Source organism: Dipodomys ordii, unplaced genomic scaffold (genome assembly GCF_000151885.1).
Source record: "Dipodomys ordii isolate 6190 unplaced genomic scaffold, Dord_2.0 Scaffold7, whole genome shotgun sequence".
Lineage (NCBI taxonomy): Eukaryota > Metazoa > Chordata > Mammalia > Rodentia > Heteromyidae > Dipodomys > Dipodomys ordii.
The window spans coordinates 3446464-3470232 of record NW_012267223.1 but is presented as its reverse complement, the minus strand read 5'-3'; the positions used below and the strand labels follow the sequence as shown (position 1 = coordinate 3470232).

At 47.4% G+C, this 23769-nt stretch overlaps 1 protein-coding gene across 1 annotated transcript in view; it reads right to left on the bottom strand.

The window, feature by feature from the left end:
* Positions 1 to 17116, bottom strand: part of Srp68 (signal recognition particle 68kDa) — a 32879-nt gene extending 15763 nt beyond the window's left edge. The window contains exons 1-8 of the mRNA XM_013036450.1: positions 16933 to 17116; positions 14049 to 14115; positions 12129 to 12242; positions 9562 to 9757; positions 8012 to 8094; positions 6954 to 7063; positions 6176 to 6258; positions 3925 to 4065 (exon numbers count right to left, since the gene is read on the bottom strand). Coding sequence (XP_012891904.1) covers positions 3925 to 4065; positions 6176 to 6258; positions 6954 to 7063; positions 8012 to 8094; positions 9562 to 9757; positions 12129 to 12242; positions 14049 to 14115; positions 16933 to 17116 — 978 coding nt within the window. The remainder of the gene's footprint in view (positions 1 to 3924; positions 4066 to 6175; positions 6259 to 6953; positions 7064 to 8011; positions 8095 to 9561; positions 9758 to 12128; positions 12243 to 14048; positions 14116 to 16932) is intronic.
* Between the last annotated feature and the right edge of the window lie 6653 nt (positions 17117 to 23769).

The window sequence follows — 23769 nt, the reverse complement described above, 5'->3', positions numbered from 1 at the left end:
TCTCCTGCCCGGGCTGGCTTTGAACCGCGATCCTCAGATCTCAGCCTCCTGAGTAGCTAGGATTACAGGCGTGAGCCACCAGCGCCCAGCTCCTTTTATTTTTTAAAAGAAGAGAATAGTTTCCCTTCTGCTTAAACATTAAAAACGTAAACATCAAAAACCAGATATGCAAGCTCATGCCTGAAAGGGAGGCTGAGATCTGAGGATCCCCGTTCAAAGCCAGCCCAGGCAGGAAAGTCCATGAGATTCTTATCTCCAATTAACCACCAGGAAACTGGAAGTGGCGCTGTGGCTCAAGTGGTAGAGGGCTGGCCTTGAGCACCCAGGCCCAGAGTTCAAGTCCCATGACCAACAAAACAAAAACAAAACAAAAAACCCAGCTATGCCCAGGGTGGGGCATGCCTGTAATCCCAGGATTAGACAGGCTGTGGGAAAATTTTCAGATCAAGATCCTGTGAAAAACAAACAAAAAAAGCCCACCCCAACAACCAGAACTTGAGGATAAGAATCCTCAAACAGGCAGATATTTAAAATCCTCCCCAGAACTTTACAATACAACCATGAGGGATACTGCAAGAGTGATCAAATATTAGGAACACAAGATAAAGTAAGACCATATGAAAGGCGAAGACTCAGAGCTTAGCTAAGGAGAATAAGGAGTTTGCAAATATATTTTGGCAGCTAGTTAACTTTGTTTTTGGTCGGTTGTAGGGCTTGAACTCTGGCCTGGGCGCTGTCCCTGAGCTCTTCAGCTCAAGGCCAGTGCTTTACCACTTAAGCTACAATGCCATTCCCAGTTTTCCGGTGGTTAACTGGAGATAGGAGTCTTATAGACCTTCTTGCCTGGGCTGGCTTTGAACCACAATCCTCATCTCAGCCTCCTGAGTAGCTAGGATGACAGCCATGAGCCACTGGCACCCAGCACAGCTAGTTAACTTTTATTATTATTATTATTATATTATTATTATTTTGGTTGGTCATGGGTCTGAACTGTGGGCCTGAGCGCCGTCTCTCAGCAATTCGGCTCAAGGCTAGCACTCTACCACTTGAACCACAGTGTTACTTTGGCTTTTTTCTCCTTATGTGGTACTGAGGAATCAAACCCAGGACCTCATGCATGCAAGGCAAGCACTCTATCACTGAACCACATTCCCAGCCCAGCTAGTTAACTCTTAACTCATCTTTTTAATCTAATACTTTACCTCCATGGATTATTTCTAACTTCATGCTTTTCCATACTTTTGTTTTAGTATTTAAATATCACAAAAAAAACCTCTATAAAGTCAAGCAATAAGCTAAGGCTAAAGATCTGTGTTCCAGGTCTTTGAGGATGGCAAGTGGGGTAAGAGGCAAACTAAGTAGTCTGTATTTCTAGGGCAGAGCTCTGAGGTTCCCAGGGTAGGGAATAATACACTATAACACTGAGAACTGTCAGGCAGTGTTATATCCAACCAAATAATCTGACAGTGGCACTATGGGGCAATTCTCCTAAAGATTAACCTCAACGGTCCAAAGGGCATTTCCACATATTTAATAACCCATGAATCACTCAATGGGTATGGATATGTAATCAATTACAGTGTTAGACCTGACATCTAAGAATTTTTTTTTCTTTTTTCTTTTGCCAGTACTAGTACTTGAAATAAGCTTTCACGCTCATGACTAATTTTATTTTTTGGCCAGTCCTGGTGCTTAAACTCAGGGCCTAGGCTCTGTCCCTGAGCCTCTTTGTGCTCAAGGGTAGCACTATACCACTTTAAGCCCCATCTCCACTTCTCATTTTTGGGTGGTTAATTGGAGAGAAGAATCTCACAGACTTTTCTGCCCAAGCTAATTTCCAACCAAGATTTTCAGATCTCAGTCACCTGAGTAGCTAGGACTACAACCGTGAGCAGCTGGTGCAGAGCTTGTTTTTGTTTTTGAACCAAGATCTTCCTGACATCATCTCCCAAGGGCTGGGATTAACAGCCCTTGTGCAGTACCACATCTTGCTTATAAGCTAAAGATGGATATTAAGGGCTAGGAACGTGGCTTAGTGGTAGAGTGCTTGCCTAGCATTCGTGAAGCCCTGTGTTCGATTTCTCAGTACCACATAAAAAAAAAAAGCTGGAAGTGGTGCTGTGGCTCAAGTGGTAGAGTGCTAGCCTTGAGCAAAAGAAGCTCAGGGACAGTGCCCTGGCCCTGAGTTCAAGCCCAAGACTGTCAAAAAACAAATAAACCAACACCACAGTAGCTTATCTTTCACAAAGCCCTGGATTCAATCCCCAGCACAAATCAAATCCAAACCACCACTACTATCTTCTAAAGGATTAATGTTTTATAATCACTTAAACACTGGAGCCTCCACTAACATGTACCTATACCCTCATACAGTTCCTATTCTTACTAGAATTTGCCCTATTATCTTTGGTGCCTACTACAGAACTCAATGATTTTTTCCCCCCAGCATTTATAACTTAATAAGAAAATGTACTCAATCTCATAATTAAAATAGTTGCTACTAAAGCCCTAGTCCAGGAAGGAACTATAATCCAATTGTGCCAATGAAGAGCCCTCCGTAGAGTTCCTCAGACTTTAAGGAAGAGAACTTTTTATTATTGTCATTGAACCAAATAAAAAGGAAATGAGATGGCAAGATGCAACAGACAAGGATACCATCTTCCAATGCTAGAAGCAACCTGAGACCCAAAGTAGCCATTTTAGAGTGAGTCTCTAAAAAGCCTGGATACTTACCACAGTTAATAAGACACCCTTCTGTATACCAACACAAATGATCAGGGCATAAGGGAGGACTGAGGAGTCTTAGAAACTCCTCCAATCCCTGCCAGGCCAGTCAGCAGCCCAATTGGGAAAAAAAAAAAAAAAGATACTCTTGGCTCGGTATGAGTGGTTCATGCCTATTATCCTAGCTACTAAGAAGGCTGAAATATGAGGATCATGGTTTAAAGCCAGCCAGACAAGTAAGTCTGTGAGACTCTTATCTCCAATTAACTACCAAAAACGCCAAAAGTGGAGCTGTGGCTCAAGTGGTAAAGCTCTAGCCTGAAGCAAAAAAACTCATGGACAACACCCAGGACCTGAGTTTAAGCCCCAGGTCTGGCACCAAAAAAAAAAAAAGACGTTCTTTACCTCACACGGGGAGCTCTAATTATGTTCTGCCTCATACAAACCGAGATCATCAGGATCTCTCTTATCTTTGGGGATACATTTGGTTATTCACAGCCAAAAACATGTAATTATATTAGTGTATAGCTTCAAGTACAGCTTTACATGAATATTACATGTATACCAGATGCAAAACAAGATATTCTGGTTTAACCAGGCTCTTCAGAAAATGCCCAGAAATTCAAGAGGTGAACCCTTAGGCTGGGAAGGTGAGGACAGAGGCTCCAGGAACAACACTGGGGCTGTTGCACCTCCTGCTGGGCCACACATGTCCCTTGCTTTATTCTCATCTTTCTTTCTCCCCCCCCCCCAGTCCTCGGGCTTGAACTCTGGGCCTGGGCACTGTTCCTGAGCTCCTTTTGCTCAAGGCTGGCTTTGAAACGCAGTCTCAGATGTCAGCCTCCTGAGTAGCTAGGACTACAGATGTGAGCCACTAGTACCAGCTTTTTTTTAACTGTTTTTTTTTTTTTAAACCCAGGGCATTGCACTTTCTTGGCAAGCACTATATCCCAGCCCTCACCATTCTTTTTCCCTTGATCACTGTCGATTTCTTTGCCCTGTAAACATAAAGCCCCTAAAAGACTGGTTTTCAAAATGACTGTCAAGAGGGTACATTTTCGGACTTATCAAGTTGCAAACAGCATTATTATCAATTCTTGCTTTGTGAGAAAGGACCACCCATCAACCAATGCATTGTGAATACGTATGTCAACTTTCAGACAAGGACAAAAGAAAACCGGATAGGTCCTTCCTCCTCACCTGGGCGACGGCTGCTTCGTTGTCAGCCAGTCCCAATAAAAAGATCCTCACTTTGTCGATCTTCACTGGGACTGTTCTCCCTCTCCATTCCACTTCGCTCATGGTAGCTGCCTGCTTAGCTCGAGTCTGAGTGATTAAGGCCTGAAAAGTAGTTTAAAAGTTAAAACTTCAATTGGAGACATGTATGACAGTTTATCTATTTCTATAACCAGCGCCCAGGCCCAGAGTTCAAGCCCCACGACCGACAAAAAAAAAAAAAAACTTGGGGCCTGAGTGCTGTCCCTGAGCTTTTTTGCTTAAGGTTAGAGCTCTACTACTGAGCTCAAACTCCACTTCCAGCATTTTGTAGTTAAATGAAGAGTCTCACCATCTTTTCTGCCCAGGCTTCTTGAACCGAGATCTTAAGATCTCAGCCAACCAAGAAGCTGGGATTACAGGCCTAAGCCACCAGCCCCCCCAGCCTTTCCTTTTTTTTCTGTACTAGGGATTAAACCCAGAGTCTCAAACTTGGTAGGCAAGCATTGTACTACTTGAGCCATGTATCCTCAGCTCTTCTGTCTATATCAAGCTAATTTTGCTAGGCTAGCTTAAACTCAGTGTCCTCTTCCCCTTGCCTCCAGAGCAGTGAGATCACAGGTGTGTGCCAATCCCTCTGGCCTACCTACATCTAATCTACCTACTTTTTCTAAATACTTAAAAATAGTAAGTCAAAATGTACTTTGTTAAAAATATATGCTGGGCACCAGTGGTTCATGTCCATAGTCCTCGCTACTTAGGCAGCTGAGATATAGAGGAAAAAAAATCCAAGAGACACTATCTCCAAAATAACCAGCAAAAAGCAGGACTGCTACACCTAGCCAATTTACGAAGATCAGAGATCAGTTTGGTAACATACTGAGAAATGAGTAAGGAAGTTGGTGCTCCCTGCCAGAAAATTATTGCCATCTTTAATGGAGCCACCTTCCCAGCCTCAGACATACATTTTGATTAGGACAAATGTGCAAAAACCCCATTGTACAACATATGCTAATTAAAAAAAAAAAGGTACAAGTGGTAAAGCACCAGCCCAGCTAAGTGTAAGGTTTGAAGTCCAAACCCCAGTATCAGCAAACAAAGCAAATACAAATAAACAAAACTAGACATATGGCTGGGAACAGTGGCTCACAACTGTAATCCCAACTAAACAGGAGGTGGAGATGGTAAAGCTTATGATTAGAGGCCATTCTGGGCAAAAATTTAATGAGCAGCCGTCGCACAAAAGAAGCTGGGCCAGGGGCTGGGAAGGTGGCTCAGTGGTAGAGCGCTTGCCTTGCCTGCATGAGGCCCTGGGTTTGATTCCTCAGCACCACAAAAGCAGAAAAAGCCGGAAGTGGCGCTGTGGCTCAAGTGGTAGAGCGCTACCCTTGAGCTGAAGAGCTGAGGGACAGCGCCCAGGCCCAGAGTTCAGGCCCCACAACTGACAAAAAAAAAAAAGAAGCTGGGCCAGGTGCTAATGGCTCATATCTGTAATCCTAGCTACTACTCAGGAGGCTGAAATTTGAGGATCACAGTTCAAAGTCAGCTTAGACAACTAAATCTGTGAGATTCTTACTTCCAGAAAGACAAAGTAGACCTGTGGTTCAAGTGGCAGAGCACAAGCCTTAAGCAATAAAGCTCAGGGACAGTGTCCAGTGAACCTAGGCGTGTGTGCGCGCGCGCACACACACACACACAAATCACAACTACAGATAAGAATTGGTGGAAAGATTTTGCCTAAGGCTAGGATCAAAGTACCCCAAAATACCCCACCTAAAAAATAAACCATAAAAGAGCTGCAATTATAGAGTGCCTAGCTGCCTAGCAAGTGCAAGGCTCTAAGTCCAAACCCCAGTTATGAAAGTTTAAAATAAATATATATTACATATATTATACATGTTAGAAATAAAATATATTAGGCTGGGAATGCGGCTTAGTAATAGAGTGCTTGCCTAGCATGCATGAAGCCCTGGATTTAATTCCTCAGTACCACATAAGCAGAAAAAGTTAGAAGTACTATGGCTCAAGTGGTAGGATGCTAGCATTTAGCAAAAGCAGCTCAGGGACATTGCCTAGGGTCTGGGTTCAAGCCCCAGGACTGGCAAGAAAAAAAAAAAAGAAAGAGACAAAAAAAAAAAAAAAAGAGAAATGCATATATTAATAGTAAATTATCCCCTGTGGATAGACTGAACTCTTTCAAGTCAAAGCTTCCACAAAAATGTACATATAAGATTACCTCTAGTTTTTCAGCAAGGAGACCCTCAGTACCCCCAGATCTCAATCTCATCTGCATGAGTTCATTGATAGCCGACTGGTCCCCTGAGGGGGGGGGAGAGGGGAGAAAGGGAAGGAGAGGGAGAGAGAGAGAGAGAGAGAGAGAGAGAGAGAGCGCATCAGTAGACTCCTCTCCAGCTCGGGAGCCCTTCCCTCCACAAGCACACTTCTTTGCATCTGAGGCTTGGTCTATCCGGTGTACTCTGAGACAAGTCTTTTCACAAAGAACAAATGTGGAGGAGCAGAGCAAATACTCTGTATGGAAGATGCGCATCATTATATCTTTATCCAAAAACAAGAGTCTTCAAGGCCAAAAGTGAATGCTAATGTAAACTGTTGATTCTGAGAAATTAGGATCTGTTAATGGGGAATCATCGGTTGTAATAAATGTGCCAATCTCATGGGGGCATGAAGATAATGAAGAGACTATGCATGTGTAGGAACAAGGTATACATGAAATTATCATTGTCTTAGTTTGGTTGTGGACTTAAGCTAGTAAAAACATCAATGGCCTCCAGTGGACACTCAAGACTGCTCCTCAGGAGTGGAGCAGAGGGTAAGATGGAGACAGAAGCCAAGCTGCCATCTTGTGCCAAACTAAGCTGGCTGACTTAGAAAGCTCTAAGCTCTCATCCATGAAAAGTTCAGCTATGGATGGAGCAAAGGCGGGGGGGAAAACAGTGACCCCTGCAGGCTCTGACATGGACTTCAACAGAGGCCAGCTGTCAGTGCCTGCTCACCAATATTATATGCACAGTAGCGGATGTTGGGCGAGATTTCCTCCACGCGCTGGTTATAGAGCACAGCCTGTTCCTCTGTGAAAGCACTGGCCAGCTTCTCATAGATGGTCCTGTGAACAAACAGAGGGCAGCCTTTACAGTCGTCTTATTTTAAGAAAACACAGCCAGGTGCTAGTGGCTCACGCCTATAATCCCAGAGGAGACTGAGATCTGAGGATACGGTTCGAAGCCAACCCAGGCAGAAAAGTCCTAGTGAGACTCTATTTGGTGGGTTGTGGGGCTTGAACTCAGGGCCTGGGAGCTGTCCCTGAGCTTTTGCACTCAGTGCTAGCACTCTACCACTTTGAGCCATAGTGCTACTTCTGGTTTTCTGGTAGTTAATTGGAAGATTCTCACAGACTTAACCTGCCCAGGCTGGCTTTGAACCACAATCTTCAGATTTCAACTTCTTATCTCTTATCTCCAATTAAGACTGATCCCCAATTAATCTTTCAAATACGGCAGCAGAGCTGTGGCTCAAAGTGGTAGAGCACTTTGAGCAAAAGAGCTCAGGGACAGCACTCACACCCTGAGTTCAAGCCCCATGACCAACTCCCCACCTCCAAAAAAATTCATTCACAAGAACTATGTGTTGTCAGATGCTGGTAGACCACGCCTGTAATCCTAGCTACTCAGAAGGCTGAGATCTGAGGATGGCAGTTCAAAGCCAGCCTGGAAGAAAAGTCTTCATGAGACTCTTAAATTAATCACTCAAAAACTGGAAGTGGCATTGTGACTCTAAGTGGTAGAGCACTAGCCTTGAGCAAAAGAGCTTAAGGACGGTGCTGAGGCCTTGAGTTCAAGCCCCACAACAAAAAAAGTGACAACAAATCCAGCCCTCCAAAACTCTGGTATCAACAGTCAGAATGGCGTGTTCTAAGGATAAAAATGAATAATCAACATTTCTAGAGGGGGATATAAGAAATATACTCATAAGCAAATAAGCTACTAAGAGCCTACAGCATAAATGTGCCTACCTAGAATGAAAATGGCCACGGCCCCTGAACAAGAGGACTTACTTGCATTTGTTAAAAGCTTCAATGGCAGCTTTCCATTCTTGATGTTCAAAGCGCAGCATTCCTGAGAGGTAAGCTGTGTAAGCCTGAAAAAGATCGCGGAATGACAACAACCAGAGCTCTAGCATCATCTTCCTCTAAGGTACTTGACTCAGTCAGCGAGAGCGCAAAGGTAAGCCAGACACTGGTGGCTCAGGCCTGCAATCCTAGCTACTCAGGAGGCTGAGATCTGAGGATCTCGGTTCAAAGCCAGCCCAGGCAGGAGAAAAGCACCAGAAAATGGGAAGTGGTGCTATGGCTCAAGTGGTAGCGTTCTCACCTTGAGCTGAAGAACTGAGGGACAGCACTCAGGCCCAGAGCTCAAGTCCCATGACCGACCAAAAAAAAAAAAAAAGAAGAAGAAGCCGAGACCTGAAGATAGCAGTTCAAAGGCAGCTTGGAAGCCAGCAGGGAAGTTACCAAAAATCTGGGAATGGAGCTGTAGTTCTAGGTACCCAGGCCCTGAGTTAGGCGTAGTGAAGGCACAAAAATGAGTACTAAGCCAGAGATAACGTGGTTCAGTGTTAAGAATACCTGCCCAGAAAGCCCTAGGCTCTGAGTATAACCCTCAGAACTGAAAAGAAAAACAGAAAAAAGCAAGTGTGCAGACATATTTGGGAGGCAGGGCAGAGGTAGATATCAAAGTCCACAGCCAGCATGGGGTACATAGTGAGTTCAAGGCCAGCATGAGCTACAAGAAACCGTATCTCAAGAAACAACAACAAATCAAAAAAAAAAACCTCTATTTCAGTTGAGATTATCAGCATTACCACCATGTCCAGGTGTATTCAACTTTTTTTCTTCCCCCAGTCTTGGGGCTTGAAGTCATGACCTGGGAGCTGTCCTTGAACTCTTTTGCTACAAGTTGGAGCTCTATCACTTGAGTCACATCACCACTTCTAGTTTTCTGGTGGTTAATTGGAGTTAAGAGTCTCACAGACTTTCCTGCCTGGGCTGGCTTTGAACCGAGATCCTCATATCTCAGCCTCCTGAGTAGCTAGGATTACAAGCGTGAGCCACCAGTGCCCAGTTCTTCATTTCTCCTTTTAAAAGCGGCATCAGGGCTGGGGTAAGCTCAGTAGCAAAGCACTTGCTTAGCATGAGAGGCCCTGGGGTATGGGAGGGGAGGGAAGGTGGCTCAGTGGTAGAGTGCTTGCCTTGCATGAATGAGGCCTTGGGTTCAATTCCTCAGCACCACATAAGCAGAAAAAGCCAGAAGTGGCGTGGTAGCTCAAGTGGTAGAGTGCTCGCCTTGAGCTGAAGAGCTGAGGGACAGCGCCCAGGCCCAGAGTTCAGGTCCCACAACTGACAAAAACAAAACAATAACAAAAAAGAGGCCCTGGGTTCCATTCCCAACACTGGGAAAATAAGAAAAAACAACAGAAAGTTTTTCCTCTTTCACTATCAATTAACAGTGAAAGAAGCTCTTCTGTTTAACTATAGCTCTGTTTAAATTTTTAAAGTCAGACCTCTAATTTGCATAACAAGGCAAAGCTAGATGTGAAGACATTAACCTGAGCCTCTAACTTGGTCTTGGCATCCACACGATTGCTCTCACACAAGCGTTCTAATTCTTCTGCATGCTTCACGGCTTTACGAAGTCGAGAGAGCAAGTGAAACCGTTTCCGAGGTTCAGTGTTGGCTTCCTGTTTGAGCTGCATGGCATAGCTCCAGGCTCTTTCAGCATCCATCAGGACCAGCAGCAAATATCTAGACAAGACAGAGATAGGAGACTGAACAACAAGGACCAGGAGCATTAGACCCCTGTGCATTCTCTAAAACACAATCTCCTGCCTCTTGGCTTTTTTCTCCACCATCCCTTCCCTCCAGGGTCCCCCTTCTCAGTACTAGTCACAAACCAGCATCTCCTATCCCAACCTCGTTCCACCTCAGTTATCTACTGGACATGTTGAAAAAGCCTCTACCATGCGAGGCATGGTAGCTCATGCCTGTAATCCTAGCACTCAGGATATGGAAGCAGGAAGATTTTGTTTTTATTTTGTGCCAGTCTGGGGCTTGAACTCAGGGTCTGGGCACTGTCCCTGAGCTTTTGTGCTCAAGATTAGTGCACTACCACTTTAGAGATACAATTCCATTTCTAGCTTTTTTTGGTAGCTAATTGGAGATAAGAGTCTTTATATACTTGCCATCCAAGCTTCTTTTAACTGTGATCCTCAGATCTCAGCCTTCTGAGTACCTAGGATTACAAGTGTAAGCCATCAGTGCCTCACCATGAAACAGGATTTTGCCAGGCACCAGTGGCTCACGCCTGTAATCTTAGCTACTCAGGAGGCTGAAATCTGAGGATTACGTCAAAGCCAGTCCAGGAAGGAACATCCGTGAGACTCTTCAATAAACCACCAAAAAACTGGAAATGGCATTGTGGCTCAAGTGGTAGAGTGCTCACCTTGAGCTGAAGAGCTGAGGGACAGTGCTGAGGCCCAGAGTTCAAGCCTCATGACTGACAAAGAAAAAAGAAACAGTTCAAGATCAATTTGGGCTATTTAGCAAGACTTTGCTTCTAGAAAGAAGGAAAGAGGAAGGGAGGGAAGGAAACACAGATGAAGATGCAATGTTGCACGGTTTTAAGATGGGGTGCTGGTGGCTTACATTTGTAATTCTAGCTACTAAAGAGGCTGAAATCTGGGGATCTCAGTTCAAAGCCAGTCCAGGCTGAAAAGTCTGTGAGGCTCTTATCTCCAGTTAACCATAAAAAAGCCAGAAGTGAAGCTGTGGCTCAAGTAGTAGAGTACCAGTCTTGAGTGAAAAAAACTAAGGGAGAAAGCCTGGGTCCTGAGTTCAAGCCCTAGTATTAAAGCAAAACAAAACAAGAAAGAATTTTGGGCTTTGTAGGCGGTCACAGTCTGTCATAACCACTCTGCTATTTTAACCCAAAAGTACCTATAAACAAAAATTAAATGAATGGGCATGGATGGCTCTGTCCCAATAAATTTTGGGGGGGGGGAGCCGGTCCTGGAGCTTGAACTCAGGACCTGGACACTGAGCCTCTTTGAACTCAAGGCTGAGTGCTCTACCACTTGAGCCACAGCGCTACTTCTGGCTTTTTCTGTGTATGTGGTACTGAGGAATCAAACCCAGGGCTTCATGCATAGTATGCAAGCACATTACCACTAAGCCACATTCCTAGGCCCCAATAAAATCTTTACTTATGCAAGAAGGTAGCTGGAAGCTGGTGGCTCACACCTGTAATCTTAGCTCTTCAAGAGGCTGAGATCTGAAGATCATTATTAGAAGCCAGACAGGGCAAGAAAGTCTGTGAGACTTCTATCTCCAATGAACTACTCAGTAAAAGTCAGGAGCGGTGCTATGGCTCAAGTAGTAGAGTACCAGTCTTGTGCACAAAGAGACTCAGAGACAGTGCGCAGGACAAGTTCAAGCCCCACAACTGAAAAGAAAATTAAAACAAGTAGGTGACAGGAAGACAATCTGGTCCAAACTGAAGATAAACCTTCAGCAAATGTTAAGAACTAGAATATTCAGCAGAAAATAAAATGAACCCTTAAATACTTCTGTAATAATTTACAGAAAACCAGATTTCACTGTAAACAGACACTGAAATTTACATTTACTTTACCTAGTAACTAGTTAGACTCCAGTCACTAATTTTGGTTTTTTGTCCATTGTAGGGCTTTAACTTAGGGCCTGGGTGCTGTCGCTGAGCTTTTCCACTCCAGGCGAGCGCTCTACCACTTTGAGCCACATAGCCATTTCCCGTTTTTGAGTGGTTCATTGGAGATGAGAGTCTCATGGACTTTCCTGACTTGCTGGCTCCAAACCGCAATCCTCAGATCTCAGCCTCCTGAGTAGCTAGGATTCCAGGCATGAGCCACTGGTGCCTAGCCAGTCACTAACTTTTAGCATTTACTATCCCAACACAGTTCTCGAAGAAGGTAGTGAACCTCCTGAGCCTCTATAACACAGGAAAAGTAAAAAGCACTCACCCATAGAGCTGCTAAGACAGTCACATGGGGTAAGTTTGACATAATGTCCTGCTCACTCTAGCTGTTCAATAAATGTGCTAGCAAGATGGACTTGGCTCAATGCACTGAGCAGTTAATACCTATTATCAGTCAGAAGATCTTCAGTTACTTTTTTCCCTGTGAATTTGTGTCTGTTCCCCATTTTAAAGTTGAGTGTTTTCCGGAGACGTCTTTGCCTGCGGGAACAGTAGCCCCTGCAATAAAATACAAACAAAACCCAGTCAGACAAGCTACTAGAGTAGCGCAGGTAGGAGATTGTATGAAGGTCAGAGGTTGCAGGACTCTATGTGACATAACTGGCGAACATTTATTGAAAATTAAAGCATGGGAGGCAAAGGCTGGGTGCCAGTGGCCCACACATAGTATTATAATACTAGATAGTCAAGAGCGAAGATCAGCAGATTGCAGTTCAACACCAGCCTGGGCAGGAAAGTCAGTTTTTTTTTTTTTTGGTTGGTCATGGGGCCTAAATACTGGGCCTGGGCGCTGTCCCTCAGCAATTCAGCTCAAGGCTAGTGCTCTATCACTTGAGCCACAGTGCTACTTCCAGCTTTTTCTGCGTATGTGGTACTGAGGAATCAAACCCAGGGCCTCATGCATACAAGGCAAGCACTCTACCACTGAGCCATCTTCCCAGCCCCAGTGAGACTCTTATTTCCAGTTAACTTCCCAAAAACCCTGGAAGCTTCAGCTCAAGTTGTAGGGCTATAGCCTTGAGCCAAAGAAGCAAAGGACAACACCCAGATCCAGAGTTCAAACCTCAGGAGTGACACAAACAAACAAACAAGGCAAAAAATGGTTGGGGGCATGCTGCCTAGCAAGCAGAGGACCTGAATTCAAGCCCTGTACTGCCAAAAAAATATTATTTTTACAGTAAACAAGGAATGAATTACTAGAAATCTTTGCCCAAAGAGTTAGCTACCAGATTTATAATAGACAGGACTCTAGAGTGCAGTTCAACTTTTGATGCCAAAACATGGAAAAAGGAGCTGAGTACTTGCTTTCTACTACTTGAGCCACACATCTTCTTCCATTTGTTTTTTTCCTTATGTTCTTCCTTTTATTATTATTACTATTATTTCGTACTGTCCTGGTGGTTAAGCTCAGGGCTTGGGATCTGTACCTGAGCTTTTCTGCTCAAGGCTAGTACTAACACTGAATCACAACTCCATTTCTGGCATTTTGGTGGTTAATTGGAGAGAAGAGTTTCACAAGCTTTTCTGTCCAGGCTGGCTTCAAACTTAGATCCTCAAATCTCAGCCTCCTGCACAGCTAGGATTACAGACATGAGCATACCAATTCTCAGCATTGTTGGATTAATCCACTGTTTTTTTTGTTGTTGTTGTTTTGCTTTGAGCAAAAAAAATGCCAACTGAGAATGTGAGGCCCTGAGTTCAAGCCCCATCATCAACACACACACACACACACACACACACATACACACACACGGTGGGGCGGTAGGAAGGTGGCTCAGCAGTAGAGTGCTTGCTTTGCATACCTGGGGCCCTCAGCACCACATAAGCAGAAAAAGCTGGAAGTGGCGGTGTGGCTCAAGTGGTAGAGCATTAGCCTTGAGCTGAAGGACAGCGCCCAAGCCCAGAGTTCAGGCCCCACGACTGACAAAAAAATTTAAAGAAAAAAAAATAACGGAGGAACTAGAAAGTTGAGTGTTATGATGACTGGATTTATGAGCTTCACTGAACTGTCATCTCTACATTTGTGTCTGACAATTTCCTTAATAACTGAAAAGCCAGCATAGGAATGGCCTGCTTAACACTCTCATGGCTTTCCATGACATGCTCCAGCACCTGAACTCGTTACCCTGGCCTGCTGAGCCCTATATATCCTGGTCTGCCTGCTCTTCCCACTTAATCTCAGACTACGCCCATCTCGCTCAATCTGCACGGGCCAGATACAACAGAACAAAGAGGGTTTTAGCAAAGTAAACCTAGTGTGAAAATCCCACCATGACCTTCATGGATGGTATCCATGATACTAACCTGTACCTCTGAAAGTCTCCATGCCGTAAGCCATGCTGCTGCTGGGATTCCTTAATAATCTGAAGAACTAGAGCCAAGATTAAGGAAAAGCTTTATAATGGCAAGAACCTGAATAAATCAAAACCTGTACTGTTAAGTCTGTATTTGTGATAAACCTCAGCACTTTAAACATTTGTGAAATATTTGTACCCATTTTAAATAGTATCTTGTCATAATATAAGACTAAGTTTACAGAAAAGCTAATTCCTCAACCTGTTAATATGATCAAACTTAAAAGGGAAGTTATTGCCACTGGGGAATTGCTGAACCCCAGGAGTTTTTTGTTGTTGTTATTTTTGTTTTTAAAGGCAGAGAGCTGGGAGCTAGTGGCTCACAGCTGTAATCCTAGCTACTCAGGAGGCTGAGATCTGAGGATCATGGTTCAAAGCCAGCCCAGACAGGAAAGCCTGTGAGACTCTTATCTCCAGTGAACCACCAGAAAACTGGAAGTGGCACTGTGGCTCAAGTGGTAGAGCACTCGCCTTAAGCTGAAGAGCTGAGGGACAGTGCCCAGGCCCAGAGTTCAAGCCCCATGAATGACAAAAGAAAAAAAAGGCAGATACTAAATGCTGGCTGTAACTATAGTGGCTTCCATCCATTTCTACTTGTTTTTGGGTTTTTTTTGGGTCCCATCGTGGGGCCTGAACTCTGGGCCTGAGCGCTGTCCCTCAGCTCTTCAGCTCAAAGCTAGCGCTCTACCACTTGAGCCACAGCGCCACTTCAGCTTTTTTCTTTTTGCTTATGTGGTGCTGAGGAATCGAACCCAGGGCCTCAGGCATGCAAGGCAAGCGCTCTGCCACTGAGCCAACTTCCCAGTCCCTATCCATTTCTACTTGTATTACCCATTTTATTATTCACACAGATTCAGATTAGAAGTAACATCTCCTAAACTTCTCTTACTAAATCTCACTTTCCTTAACAGCTGCAATGCTTCCAGGGAATCTCATTAGCACATATCAACAAAAATAGGCTGCAGTTACCATAAAAATGTTAGAAGTTTTAGGCAGGCGCATGTCTGAAATCCTAACTACTTTAGAGGCAGAGATCAGGAAGACTGTGGCTGGAACAAAAGGTTCAAGAGACACCTTCTCAAACAATCAAAGCTGGGTATTGTGGTACAGAGCTATCATTTCAGTTACTCAGGAAGAGGAAATGAAAGGACCACAGTCCTTTCAGGTCAGGCCGAGAACAAATGTGAGACCCAATCTTAAAAACAAAGCTAGGGCCGGGCGCTGGTGGCTCACGCCTGTAATCCTAGCTACTCAGGAGGCTGAGATCTGAGGATCGGGCGAGGTTCAAAGCCAGCCCAGGCAGGAGAGACCATGAGACTCCTATCTCCAATAAACCACCAGAAAACCGGAAGTGGCGCTGTGGCTCAAGTGGTAGAGTGCTCGCCTTGAGCTGAAGAGCTGAGGGACAGCGCCAAGGCCCAGAGTTCAAGCCCCACGACCAAAAAAAAAAAAAGCTAGGCACCACTGGCTCACATCTATAATCCTGACTATTCAGGAGGCTGAGGTCCTAAGGATCAAGATTCCAAAAATCCATGAGACTCCATCTCCAAAATAATCACCAAAGGGACCAACGTGGTAAAGTGGCAGCTGAGTAAGCACAAAGTCCTGAGTTTAAGCCACAGTCCTGAAAAAAAAAAACCCATCACTGCAAATAGGGCTAGGGTCATGGCTTGAGTGTTAAAGACTGAGTTTAACCCACAGTTCCGAGGGGGAAAATAGGAGGAGATGGGGTTCAATGTCAGCTAACATTCTATAATCCTACTGATTCAGGAGGTTGAGATTTGAGGACTGAGGTTCAAAGCCAGCCTAGACAGTCAAATACAAGAGACTCCTATCGTCAATTAACCACTAAAATGCCAGAAGTGGAATTGTGGCTCAAGTGGTAGACATCAGCCTTGGGAGAAAAAAAAAGAAAGAAAGAAAAGAAAGAAAGAAAGCCAGGAGACAGAGCAGAAGCACAGAATTTTCAAGTCCATTTACCAAAATAAACATTTTTTTAAAGGTATAAACTAGACGGAAGTAGTAGCAGCAGCGCAGGCACTCAGGAAGTAGGGGCAGGAGGATTACACCGGAAGGCCAGGGTGGGCTACATGATTAGATCTTGTCTCAGGAAACAACAACAAAAACTAACCAAAAGAAAAGGAAAGAAAAAAAGCTCAGGAAACTAGTGAAATACGCATACAACTGACATCCACACTAAGGAAAACTGGAAACCAATTCCCTCGTGGGTCTTGTGATGACTCCAAGACAAAAAATGCCTGTGATGACTCCAAGACAAAAAATGCCAACAGACCCCCTGTTCAAATGAAAACGCCACCCCATATGAACAGGCCAGAAACTTGACGGGACCGGGCCAGCACTTTCCCTCGCAGCAGCCAACCTTCACCTCTACTTCCTAAGCACCAAGCGGTGATTTTTTTTTTATTATTAAACAAACAAGGCCAAGTCTATGACAGCTGTCGGGCGAGACTCTCAAAAAGCCAAAAAACGAAACAAAACAAACCAACAAAAAAACAAACCAACCCCAAGACGACAGTTTCCCCAGCCCAGTTGGGAGCTGAGCGGGGTGGGCGCGAGGTCAGGCCCAGCCCCAGCCCTCCGACTGGACCCACCGGGGAACCGTGGGGTGGCCGCAGGCACCTGCCCAGCACCTGCGCAGCGCCGCCTGGAAGAGGCGGCGGGCGACCCCCCCCCCCGCCGGCCCAGAGACGGACACCCGGCCTCCGAGGGCCCAAAGCGAAGGGCAGGAGACAGCGCGCCCGCGGGGAGCCGCGCCGGCCCGCCCGCCCGAGCGACACGTCGTCACTGCGACCCAGGCCGAGACTCCAGGATACTCTCCAAACTCAGGCTGTCTCCGAACTCCTTGTTTGCCTTCGATCCGGCCGAAGGGCGTTCGTTCTCCTTATTTTCCTCTCCTCCGCGTCCACCGCCACTTCCGCCGCCACCGGCGCCGCCACTGCCGCCGCCGCCGCCGCCACCGCCGCCGCCGCCACCCGGGACTTGCTTCTCAGCCGCCATCTTGCCCCTGTGCCGCAGAGCAGGACGGGAAAGAAAAGGCGAGAGGGCCAGTGGAGGGAGAGAGCGGGACCTTCCAGCAGGGGCTGATGGGATTTGGGAGGACTGGGCGGCTGACCGCGCCGTTCTGCAGCCTGTACCCATTTGTCGGAGCGCGCGTGCGCATTTAGGTCGCCTGGTCCGTAGCCGGCGAGGCTGTCCATCCGGGTCGTGAGAACTTGGAGCTGGACGTCCGCCTCCTGCATCCCGGCACCAGGAATCAGCCCTGGTCCCGCACATCGGGGGGGCATCCCCTCACTAAGAAGGCGGAGGCAGGAGGATCACGAGTTCGAGGCCAGCTTGGGATGTAAATGATAGCTGGTAAAACAAATTTGGCATTTTTATTTAATTGCTGTTGTTCTTATAAAGGTGATGTACAGAGGGGTTACGCTTACATAAGTCAGGTAAAGAGTACGTGTCTTTTTAGTCTTATTTATTTTAGTCAGTCATGGGGCTTGAACGCCGGGCCTGGGCACTGTCCCTGAACTGTTGCAGAGTACAATTCTTTTTTGGACAAGGCCACTCTTTCCCCTCACTTTCCCCCCCCCCCCTCAGTGTTTCTCTCCTGCCCCCACCCACAAGTTGTGTAGCTCATTTTCAACATAGTATCTAGTGAATACCACTGCTGTATTTGTTCACCCTTTGTCCCTCCATTTCTGGGGGGTGGAGGGTGGAGGTGCCCTCCCTAATCAGATAAAGGGACAAAGTCAAAAAGAAGAGAGGAAAAAACAAAGAAAAAAAAAACAACTCGTTTCCATTTCCTGGAATTCATCTTGGTAAATGTTTTATGTAATCAGATGCACATAAGCATTGTACTTTTGTGTCCCCCTCCTTTTTTTTTTTTTCTGTCGGTCATGGGGCTTGAACTCTGGGCTTGGGTTCTGTCCCTCAGCTCTTCAGCTCAAGGCAAGCACTCTACCACTTGAGCCACAGTGCCAGTTCTGGTTTTCAAGTGGTTTATTGGAGATAAGAGTCTCACGGACTTTCCTGCCCAGGCTGGCTTTGAACCACGATCCTTAGATGTCAGCCTCCTGAGTAGCTAGGATTACAGGCATGAGCCACTGATGCCCAGCTTGTGCCACTGGTGCCCAGCTTGTGCCACCGGTGCCCAGCTTGTGCCACCGGTGCCCAGCTTGTGTTCCTCTCCTGGGTGTCCTCCTTTGGTCTCACTGTGAATGCCCACAGTCTTGTATAATTTATCATGTTGCAGTGTATTTTAGGTCTAGCTTCCACATATAACAGAAAATATGCACTGTTTGTGTCTCTGAGCTTGCCTTACCTCAGCAAAATTGTAGCAAACCTTTTGAAGTAAGCCTCTAGCCTGTAATTTTTTTTTGGGGGGGGGATTCGGTTGTGGGGCTTGAACTCTGGGCCTGGGCGCTGTCCCTCAGTTCTTCAGCTCCACACACAAACACACACACTTGGACCCAAACAGGACATGAGAAGCTGAAGCAGAATTTACATTGCAGCAATAAAAGATGGTGATTTCCCGACTCCAGGAACTGGAGGGTGAAGTCCTATACAATAACAAAAATAGCAATAATTCAACCACACAAATGACTGATCCTGAAACAACTATTTAACACCTATTTTAACCTAAGCACCATCCAGAAAAAAATGTGCAGGTGCATGAAATTTTGCTGTTTTGAATTCTCTGAAAGGATTTCCTTGTGTGTGTGTGTGTGTATGTGGTGTGAAATCTGAATGGGGCAGAGAGAAAAAGATTTGATTCAGATTTAATGAACTGGATTTGGGCTTCATACTTGCCACTCCCTGAGAAGCAATATTCACTGGAGTGTGTGTGTTTACACGCACGCGTGTGTGCATGCATGTGCACCAGTACTGGGGCTTAAAATCAGGGTCTTGAACTCTTGCTTGGCTCTTTCACTAACAGCTGGTGTTCTACCACTTGAAACACACTTCTACTTCCTGTTTTTTGGAGTTAATTGGAGATAAGAGCCTAATGGCCTTTGCTGCCTGGGCTGGCTTCAAACTGATTCTTGGATCCTGGCTTCCTAAGTAGTAGGATACAGGCATAAGCAACTGTCAACTGGCCTACTTACTAGATGTAATTAAGGAGAGACAGTAAAAGTAAGGAGAAGACACTAACGTCGTTATTCAGATGCATATTTTCTGGCTTATGTTTTAGTGTGTGTCTATAATCCCAACACTCATAGAGTGGAGGCAGGAAGATGGTGACTCCAGCCTGGGCTACATAGCAAAACTTGTCAAAAGAAGAAAGAAAAAGAAGCTAAGCGCTGGTGGCTTACACTTATAATCCTAACTACCCAAGAGGCTGAGATCTGAGGATTGCAGTTCAAAGCCAGCCCAGGCAAGGAAGGTCCATGAGACTCTTATCTTCAATTAGCCACCAGAAAACTGGAAGTGGCGCTGTGGCTCAAATGGTAAAGCGCTTGCCCTGAGCTGAAGAGCTGAGTGAGAGACAGCACCCAGGCCCAGAGTTCAAGCTCCACAACCCACAAAGAAAAAGGAAGGAAAGAGAAAGGAGGAAAAAGGAAATGTCTTCCTTCACACAGCTGTTATCTGGGATTCCTGTGAAACATGCCATTCAGGCAACTAGAAGCAAGCAGAGACTTGGAGCACTGACCAGCAGTCCCACTTGCCAGCTTTGGGGAAAGCCGGCATCAACACCCGCCCCCTTCCCCAGAACTCTGCAGGTATCTCCCGCTGGCTCTGGGAAGACCATGGTGCACAGCCAGGCTGCGGCCCAGCATCTCAGGATGCTCCTTTCAGGCGCCAGCAACAGGACCAGGTACTCCTGCAGGAGAGATACCCTCTGCCACTCTTGGGTCTTCAGGCAAGTTAGTTCACCAGACGCAGCGGGGACGGGGCTGGAGATCCAGAGCAGATACTACAGCCCCAAGGTCACTTCAGCCAGAGCCAAGGAGCCACTGCAGGGGACCGGCCCATGTCTGGCACCCTTTGGCTGTTGTTTCCTTCCCCTGGCCCCAGCACAGCCCGGCTCAGCCTAGCCACCTGCAGCTCAGTGGAGTCTGGTTCCCAGACTGGCTGCTGCTGGAGCCCCAGGAAGCCTCAGGCTCTGCATGCAACATGAACATCTCAGGCGGCCTGGGAGCAGGGATGGCCAGCTGGGCTAGTGGCGGGCTCAGCCAGCAACTCAAGGCAGTCCTGGTGCCCCTGTTTTTGTGTTCATTTTCCTCGTGGGCACTGTGGACAACGCACTACTGCTGGCTGTGCTAGTGCTGGGATGGAGGGACACTCAGGATGGGGACACCAAGACAAGCAAAGGAATGGGGGCAGTGTGACACAAGTGGGCACAAGGAGAAGTACGAAGTACTAAGAACAGACCACGCTGGGGTGGCTCAAGTAGATCCTTCCTAGGGCCTAAGGCCAAAGAATTTGGCTCTCCAGCACCTCCTGCATCTGACAGAAGTAGCATTTCTCCACGCCAGGCTGCTACTAGAGAAACTGCTGTGCCCATTTTCACTGAAGAGCTCTAGTTCATTAATAACTCAGCTCAGAGTAGCCAGCTGGTAATGGTTTGCGTGAAGTGAACTGCCTCTTAGCTTGCTGGCTTGGGTCCTGACTGTGAAACTTGGGTCCTCCTGGAAAATCCATGCCCGAGTCAAGCATCTCCAACTCAGACCAGGCCTGCCCTACCACCCCTGCCCCCAGGTCAAGGAACATGTGCTGTGGCTCCCCATCCCTAGCCAGGGGCCAGAGAGGAGCCTTCTAGAGCATTTAGGACTCAGGTGGAGCTTGGAAAGACACCGGGATGGATCTTGGGGTCGGGTGTGATTTAGGTTTACTGCACTATCTCCAGTGTGCTGGTACTGGGCCCTAAACTCGGGGCCTGGGTGCTGTCCCTTAGCTTTTTCCAACTCAAGGTTGCTACTTTACCACTCGAGCTATCCCTCCATTTCTGGATATTTTTGCTGCCAGGCTGTCTCTGAGCCATGATCAAGACCAGGGATCTTGTCTCAAGACCCCCCTACACCCCTTCCCCATCTCAAGCCCAGGGACTTCTCAGTGAGTTCCTCCTCCTAGCTGCCACTGCTGTGGTACTCTCATTCTAGCCGAACCCAGGACTAGGCAGGGCTGGTGGCACCTTTCCCACAGCTCAGAGTGGCGTGGAAGGCCCACGCAGGACCAGGAGACCAGGATGTATGTGGGTGGGGTTTAGGCTGGCCTCACTACAGAGGCCAGCTGCGACTCGATACCCTTCCACTTTCCCAGGGACCACAGTGACCAACTGCAGCTTCAGCACCATTAGTGCTGGGGAAAAGACCAGGATGGTGCCTCCAGCACACATCTCACATGAAGTTCTGTCTTCTACCTTCGGGCTTAGGCTGCATCTCCTACTCCAGCTGCAGCCCCTTTCCGGTTCTCTCTGCTGTAGCCTCCCTACCCTCGTCCAGGGCCACAGTTCCAATCATCACAGCTGCTCCACCATCACAAGATCCTGGTCACTTCCCAGGGGAGGAGATGAGAACCTGGGTCCAGCCTCAGAGCCGAGCTGTGGTGGCTGGGCCACGTACAAGCCAGAGGCTCAGGCGGCCGCAGCTTTGTTCCTCAAAGGGTAGCCACCCGATGAATATCCACACACCCTTCAGGTGATGTCCTAGCGCCCTGGCCCCATGGTCTCCAGTATTTCAGGTGTGATGGCTTGTTAGAGGAAGAGTCTATACCCATTTCCCTGCTATGAAACAACACAAAGTGCATTTATTTTTTCAGGGCAAACTTATCTCTGAATAATAAGGACCTTTCTTTAGCTGGAGACCATCTGAGATGCTGAAAAAAGGTCCTCCTGTGGTCCAAGTGGGTGCCCCAGAAGCCATGGGAGATCTGAATCATCTTTGGGCTCCAGTTCCTACTCACAAGAGATCTAGGGGCAGGGTTATCTTCCTAGTGCACCTTTCCCAGCCCTGGAGGTCCAGACACGTGTGGTGAGAGACTGTGCCTGTCGAGGGAATATGAAACTGGGTGCTATTGACATACACTTGTAATCCTTGCTCCTCAGGAGGGAGAGATCCAAGATTGTGGTTCAGAGGCAGCCTTGGCAAGAAGAGTCTGTGACGCTTATCTCCAATGAACCAGCAAAAAGCTAGAAGCATAGGTATGGATCAAGTAGTAGAGCACCAGCCTTGAGTGGTGGGGGGGAGAACTCAAGTGAGAATGCAAGGCTCTGAGTGCAAACCCTAGTACTAAAACACACACACACACGCACACACGCATGCACCTGTCACACACACGTGCGCACACACGCACGCACGCACGCACGCACACGCACAGAGGGAATACGTAGTTCATGCTTTGAAAGCTCAGGCTTTACATAGCATCTAGTGCCCCGCTTCCAGGAGTGCAAACCCTAGTACTAAAACACACACACGCACGCACACATGCACGCACGCACACGCACAGAGGGAACACGTAGTTCATGCTTTGAAAGCTCATGCTTTACGTAGCATCTAGTGCCCCGCTTCCAGGTGGTGAGTCAAAACAGAGCGAAGACAGAGGCGGATGGAGGCACAGAGTGGAGGCGCGGCGCTCTCCCGCCACACCCTGGCAAAGGCCTGACTTTTCTACAGTCCCCCCTGGTGCCTGGGTACTGGTGAGCTGCTGCTATTGGCTGGTGGGGGAGGGGGTGGAGGGGAGGGAGCTGTGGACTTGGGAGAGGCACAGGGACAGGACAGCTCTACCTGGCCCATCTCTTTTTTTTTTTTTTTTGGGTCCGCTCATGGGGCCTGAATGCTGGGCCTGGGCGCTGTCTCTCAGCTCTTCAGCTCAAGGCTAGCGCTCTACCACTTGAGCCACAGCGCCACTTCCAGCTTTCTTCTTTTTGCTTATGTGGTGCTAAGGAATCGAACCCTGGGCCTCGAGCATGCAAGGCAAGCACTCTACCACTGAGCCACCTTCCCAGCCCCCTGGCCCATCTCTTTCCTCCGCCATCTGCTGCCACCTGAGCCAGCCCAGCCAGGTCTCGTCTTGACACCCCCTTGTACTTGCGGTTTACTTTAAAGCCAGGCTGCTGCAGCTCTTCTCCGCACCTGTGGAGAACAGGCTGCTGGCCCAAGGCAGCCTTGGACACAAGAGCAGCACTGGCTCAGGGCAAGAGGGGGTTGAGGGGGTGAGGAGAACTCAGGGTCCCACCCTGAGGGTGGGCAGAGGCCAAGGCCCCTCTGAGGTGGTGAGGGTCGGTCTGGGCAGGGGAGCATGCGCCACAGCAGAGCTGACAGGCTGCATGCCCAAGCCCCAGCTGGGTGTACTGGAAGCTGCCTTCCCATTGACTCTCCGGGCCCTGGGCCCACAGCCTGTTAGTGGGGAAGAAGCAGGTCTGTGTGGAGCAGCCGAGCCTCCCTAACAGCCCATGTGAGCTCTGGTCCCTGAAATAAGCTCACAAGGTCCTGAAGAGCTCTCCTACGAGGATGCTCACTCCCCTGGATGTGGCTGAGGTGAGCCAGCTGCAAACTTTCCTAGAAAGGAATAGTATCATCTGATGATTCCTTCTCAGTAAGAGCATTTTGGAGAAGTCTCTCCACCCCTTGAACTCCCGGAAGAGGGAAGGGGTCAAGGAGGAGCTGGACTGAGGCTGCTGTCCACATCCTCGGGGCGGTGGCCAGCGTGGTATACAGCAA